Here is a 6,000-nt window from a genome sequence, read left to right on the forward strand (position 1 = left end):
AGAAAGCATAAACTTTACTTACGTGATCAGGATTGACTGATTCTCTCGGTCTACAAAAAAGAAATCATAGACATTTAATGTTGTGGGGGGTTTTTGGTTTGTTTGTTCATTTGTTTTTTGTATATTTGTGAACAGTAAGTGAAGTAAAAGGAATAAACTAAGTATTTTTCAGACTGGCCTTTGCAATCCCTAGGGCTTCATGGACCCTAAGCCTCCAGTCTTTTCCAGTGCCCTTTTCAAGTTCCCCAGTATCTTCCCACATCCCACTCCTGCCTCCAGCACAGGTGCATCCATTTAAACAGAGCACTGCAATGAAGCACTGGACCTTTTCTCTGTAATACTCTGCCCCTAAGGACATCTCAAAAGTGGACCTGAGCCTTTGGTTGGATTTAGATGACAATGCCAGTAGTGAATATTTATTGAAGGTGTAAGACATAATGAAAAATAGGCATTTTAGCATGTGGGATGGGGTAAATATAATGCAGGTGGTAACTTTGGAAGTAATCATGGCTTTAGTCATAGTTTGGGGGAAAGGTTCATTTTACTCTTTTACTCTCTCTGAAGACAGATTCCCTGAGTCCTTTCCCCAAGCAGCTTAGATTGCGCTGGCTGAGGCAATAGTCTAGGAAGAAGATTCATGGCATAACTGTCTTAATGTCAAATATACCTTAAAATCTGGAGTTCATTCAGGTTGGCTTTGGGAAAAGGGCAATAGCTTGGCCCTTGTATAGAAAGGGCATTCATTGGTCATAGTTTCTGATATTGAGGATAAGGCCACAAGGGCAGATCTTACTTTTCTGGTTTTTGGCTCTTGGCAATGGAAGCACAGTTTCTATGTGATTATGTGTGTACATACACCTAAATAATGTTTATAATTTTTGCTCAAGCCTTTTTAGTTTTTGAATCATTCAAGAGTAAATTCTCTAACTATGGTGAGCCCCTGTTGATTTTAAAAGTTGAAGAGATGGGAATGCCTGCCTGGGTGGCTCTGTGGTTGAGTGTCTCCCAGGGTCCTGGGATAGAGTCTCACATCAGGATCCCTGTGGGGAGCCTGCTTCTCCCTCTGCCTATGTCTCTAACTCTGCGTCTCTCATGAATAAATAAACAAAATCATTTAAATGAATGAATGAATGAATGAATGAATAAATAAATAAATAAATAAATAAATAAATATCGAAGAGACCAGTAGCAATTGCATGATGGTAGGGATTGCAAGTCAACTTTTACACCCTCTCCTTCCTGGACCACCTTCCTCACAAATATACCATAACCAAAGGACCTAAAGAGTGTGTTGAGATGGTTCGGGTCTCTTTCTCCCACGGTTCTGAAAAGATTATGCACAAAGCATTCAACTCACCAGTCAGCATGAACTGATAGGCATTGTCAGAGATGGAGAAGATGTGGGGCGGGGCCTCCTGGCGCTTCTTGCCTCGGTAGGCCGTCACCACCTCGGGGTTGTACACCGGCAGCCACTTGTAGGGGTTGACAGTGACGCAGAAGAGGCCTGAATAGGTCTATGCAAGGGAATAAGAAAGAGAAGCTGTCCAAAGGCTTCTCCTGTTAGGTGTGCAATTCACTTATTAAATGAATTCTGACTACAGGAACACTTTAAGTAAGTACCCTACATTTCTTGAAGGCATCAGCATGAAAATTAGTTGGAATTTTCAGCAATGAGATAGCAAAATCCTTGAGGGAAAGGCTCACAATTTCGACTTTTAATTGTCCCTCTTGGAACTGATCACAATGATTTTCACATAGTAGGATCTCCAAGGGTTATTTTTTTCTTTAATGTGTAGCATGAGACATTTTTATTGTGTTTTAGAAGATATACATGTTTTTCTTTTGCAGCATTAAGATCATTCAAATTCGTGGAAAGAGGGACACCTGGGTGGCTCAGTGGTTGAGCATTTACCTTCCGCTCAGGGCGTGATCCTGGGGTCCTGGGATCGAGTCCTGCATCAGGCTCCCCGCAGGAAGCCTGCTTCTCCCTTTGCCTACTCTGCCTCTATCTGTGTCTCTCATGAATAAGTAAATAAATAATCTTAAAAAAAAATTCATGAAAAGAGAAGTTTGGACACAACCAAAGTGCTGAACGAAATGGAAGCAGTTAGGTGAACTGTGGTAAATATTAAGACTAATATGATGTAGGCAGGTAGTCAGGTAAACCTGAAAGTATCCAGTGATACTGGGGCAACATTTGCAAAATACTATTAAGCTCTCAAGATCCAGAACACAAAATGATGTAAATACATTACAGTTAAACAAGGGAGATTTTCAAAATCTTGGGTAACTGTGTAAAACAGGCACTGATTAGTCAGTATAGACTCTAATCACCAGGTACTACTGTGTGGGTGTCATCCGGCTGAGCATCAGCATTGGCTGAACTACACAAAAAATGTCAATGTGACATAATCGGTTCGTTTCTAAGATGTTCACCAGGTGTGTATAACATGCCAGACCCCTGCAGGGCACCTGGAATAAAGCATAAATGAGATGCATTCCTTGGGGAGCTCCCAGTCTACAGTCTACACAGAGGGCAGACGTATGAGTGGATGATGGTGGGCAACAAAGGTCAGTGCTGTAGCCAGGGCAGAGACCGAAGGACACAGCATCCCCCTCTCCCTGGGGAAGATGGGAGCTTTCTTCAAGGAGGTGGTATTCATGGAAAAGGGACCTTCACACAAAGATACAAATTGCTGTCATCTTGAAAGACTGAAAATGAGTGAGATTTCGTCTTTCAAACATTATTTTTATGTGTTAAAGTATAAGTGTATCATTTCCCTATGGATGATTCTCCACTGGCGTGAGTGGGGAGCAGGTGGGTAGAAATGTAAGCCCATGACTGAGATATAAACAGTAGCTGTTCCAGTGTTTGTTCAGGGGATATGTGGCAAACCCAGTCCATGTGGACAATGGCCTTGCCTGGCTTTGGATGGGAAGACAGAGGATGAAGTGCTGGCTGTTGTGTTGTGCCTTACAACAGCAACCGTGAACCTTTTAACTAGTTAACTACTAACTAGTTAACTTGTGTGCTGACTAGTCATGCTACTGGTGAAAACGAAATGGGTCTCTGCTTTTGACCCATTTATACGACAGTGGAAGTGGGCTGGCAGGTCCCTGGTGATGATGATAATAAAGACCACTTGGAGGGGGAGGCACTCACGTAGATCATCCAGGCTGCATAACGCTCTTTGAGGTTGTACAGCACAGCAGGCTCGTGCAGGTGAGTCATCATGGCCATGTCTTCGATCTTGTCATACTTGGGAGGGTTCATGGGGAAGACTTGGTCATCTTTCACCGTCAGAGTCTGGTAAACAGGGAGGACAACCATTTATGTCAATTGTGAGATCATACAAAAGTACTGATCAAATGTGGCCAGCTCCAGGGACTCTACTCACCGCTCCCGCTTCGGTCTTCACTGTCACTTTCCCTCCTTCTCTGCTCTGGACAGTCCCTTTCACAAAAGATTCTTTGGGCTCCGCCACAAAGACTGATGTCTTGGCATCAAAGGGCCTATTCTGGGCCTCAATGCGCTCCTTTTCAGACTTTCGGAGGTATGGAGCTGCCTCCCCGAAAATGGCCATTTCCTGGTCTGAACTCATGGCTGCTGAACTCACAGGTCCTAGAGGAGATGAAGCATTTCACATTAGAGACTGTGGACTGTCATGTGTATCAGTAAGTCTCCAGATATTGGTGATGATACCTCATGGAAAACCCACTATTTAGAAATTTCACCAGCCAGGCCCCCTGTGCACCACACTGTAATTACTGAAACGAACATAATCATAAAGTCTCAAATACATCGAAGGTCACCGTGTAACCAGCACTGTACTCAGGGCTTGACACGCTTTATTTTCTTTCACCCTCTAAGACTAGCATTCTAATCAGGGAACTGAACATAGTCTCTGCAGCTCTGCTGCCGAGGAGGTGGTGACCCTTGAACTTTCTGAGCCACATGTCTCCCTCGTCGAAGAGGGATTACAATATCTCTGCCTTTCTTAATTCAAAGCCTGTGAGATACTGGACAGATACTTTGGAAACACATGATGACTGAGAAAGCAGTCTGAGACAGCCCAGGCTACCATTTAGATGTCAAATACCATTGATTGTAATGTAAGAAAATTCCTTTTCTTGTTCCATACTGCAAGAGAACTTCATTTCCTCCTTCAGCTCTTCAGCCAGAAGTGCTCAAGGTCAGGCCTTTTAGGGATGATAATTTTGTTTACTTCTTTTTCTCTAGTTGTGTGCTGACTAGAGTGTGCCTGACATAGTTTCTTTGCATATTATTATGTATAATTGGCATATTATAATCCAATATTATAATCCATATAATATAATCCATATTATAATCCAAAGTTAATGAGTTTACCTGCTTGAGGATAAAAGCCATAGCAAATGTTATCCTCATTTTATTATTTTTAATTTCATTAATTTGTTTCATCGAAGTTCAGTGGACATGCAGTGTTATATTATCTTCATTCTTCTAACCCTTTGCCCTTCCAGATTTCCCAGTGGAGAATGCAGGCTTGGATTGCTCCATTCTCTGTCATCTGCAGGTTGCCAGCGGCATCAGTAGAATGAAAAGTTTGGCAAAGAATGCTGCTCAATCATTAGGGATCTGGTTACTTGAAAGTTATTTTGATCAGTTACCTACCAATGTCTCCCTCCAGAAACGGGGTGTGTAGTAGTCGGGCATATTACTACGTCTTTGCGTGTAACAAAAGGTTCACAGCATCTTAATTTCATGCAACACTCAGCATTGGGCAAGGTAACTTTCTGCAAGTTTTTAAGAGATTTAAGGAAGCTCTTTCCTAGGTACCTTCTTTTTCTTATTTGTTAGGTATCATGTTTACCAATGATTCTAATAGCAGCATACCTTTTTTAAAATCAAATTTGAGATTTTTAGCAAGAGAATCTTATTGCAGATTTTACCCCCTACAGAATGTTAATATTCTGTTAACAAGCCAACAAATCCATTAGCAGTTTTCTTGTGAAGATGTCACCTCGCCAGTGCTTACATCCGGAATGAGTCTATGTGCATTGTTCTGAAGGCAAGCTCTCCTTCCCTGTCTCCCTAGCACTGTTTCCTGAAGTACAGTTATTAGGTATTTACTGAGACCAGCACTTCTGAAAGGTTGCTAAGTGACACAGATCCATCCCAGAGGCTCTCATATTCTTCTCCAGGGACTGGTTAAGTCCAAATCTTACCTTGTTAGCAAGTGAGAAGATGTAGCCTGGTTCTCTCTAGACAGTTCTGTGAAAGAGAAGGGAAAAGCACTTGAGTAGTTAGCCAAAGGCACCCACAAAATCCCCTCTGTGGCATGGCTGGCTAAACAGAAGGCAACAAAAGCCATGGATATAAAATGTGCAGTATCCCAAGGAGCAGTACCAGAGCTAGCAGCTGCAGCTGACACGGGGCAGCGTGGCCAGTGTCCCTCTTGAAAGCCCGTTGCCTGGTCCCACTTACCTTGGAGCTTTTTAAAGCAGGACGAGTCAGCCTCATTCCAAGGGCTCTTTTATATGGATAGCTATGGAAACAATGCAGCTGCCTGTTCTTTCTTAAGTCAAAAGGAATTGTTTGGCAGAAAGAGTCTTGGCAGTCTTGCGTCCCTGCATAATTCTCATTCATATTAAGAATGGTTGGATATAATTAGAAATATTTTTCTTATTGAGTATGTGAATAAATCTCCTATGGATAATTTGAGAAGATGATCTGAAAGGAGGGTTCAGGCTGGTGGATAAAGGCAGTGGCGAGGCCGCCAGAATTACTGGCTTCTCTCATAAATTCTTTCTGGCCTCACTGGGCATGCCGTTCAGGTTTACCTTGCGTCACCTTTCATATTTCACATATTTGACGATAGAAATAAAACACAAACGTTTGTTTTGATTTTGAGAGGGTTAATTTTCACCTGTTGATCTCTTCTTTCCAGCCCTGCAAAATTAAGTTATGTGTCTTTGGCAGTTTAAAAGGAAGGAAGGTCCTCTCCTTGTTCCAATATT

At 42.4% G+C, this 6,000-nt stretch overlaps 1 protein-coding gene across 2 annotated transcripts in view; it reads right to left on the reverse strand.

Annotated features, from left to right (window-relative positions):
* The window catches only part of LOC112924899 (myosin-2), a 26,539-nt gene extending 20,751 nt beyond the window's left edge, over positions 1 to 5,788 (reverse strand). Inside the window, exons 1-6 of one of the 2 annotated variants that reach the window (XM_026005514.2) lie at positions 5,468 to 5,788; positions 5,209 to 5,254; positions 3,399 to 3,622; positions 3,164 to 3,307; positions 1,358 to 1,514; positions 23 to 50 (exon numbers count right to left, since the gene is read on the reverse strand). In XM_026005514.2, the coding sequence (XP_025861299.2) occupies positions 23 to 50; positions 1,358 to 1,514; positions 3,164 to 3,307; positions 3,399 to 3,602 (533 nt within the window). In that variant the 5' untranslated portion in view covers positions 3,603 to 3,622; positions 5,209 to 5,254; positions 5,468 to 5,788. Of the gene's footprint in view, positions 1 to 22; positions 51 to 1,357; positions 1,515 to 3,163; positions 3,308 to 3,398; positions 3,623 to 5,208; positions 5,255 to 5,389 lie in introns of both variants that reach the window. The other variant, XM_072730360.1, reaches the window with a different exon arrangement.
* Positions 5,789 to 6,000: the final 212 nt, after the last annotated feature.

The sequence above is a fragment of the Vulpes vulpes genome, chromosome 12, assembly GCF_048418805.1.
Source record: "Vulpes vulpes isolate BD-2025 chromosome 12, VulVul3, whole genome shotgun sequence".
Lineage (NCBI taxonomy): Eukaryota > Metazoa > Chordata > Mammalia > Carnivora > Canidae > Vulpes > Vulpes vulpes.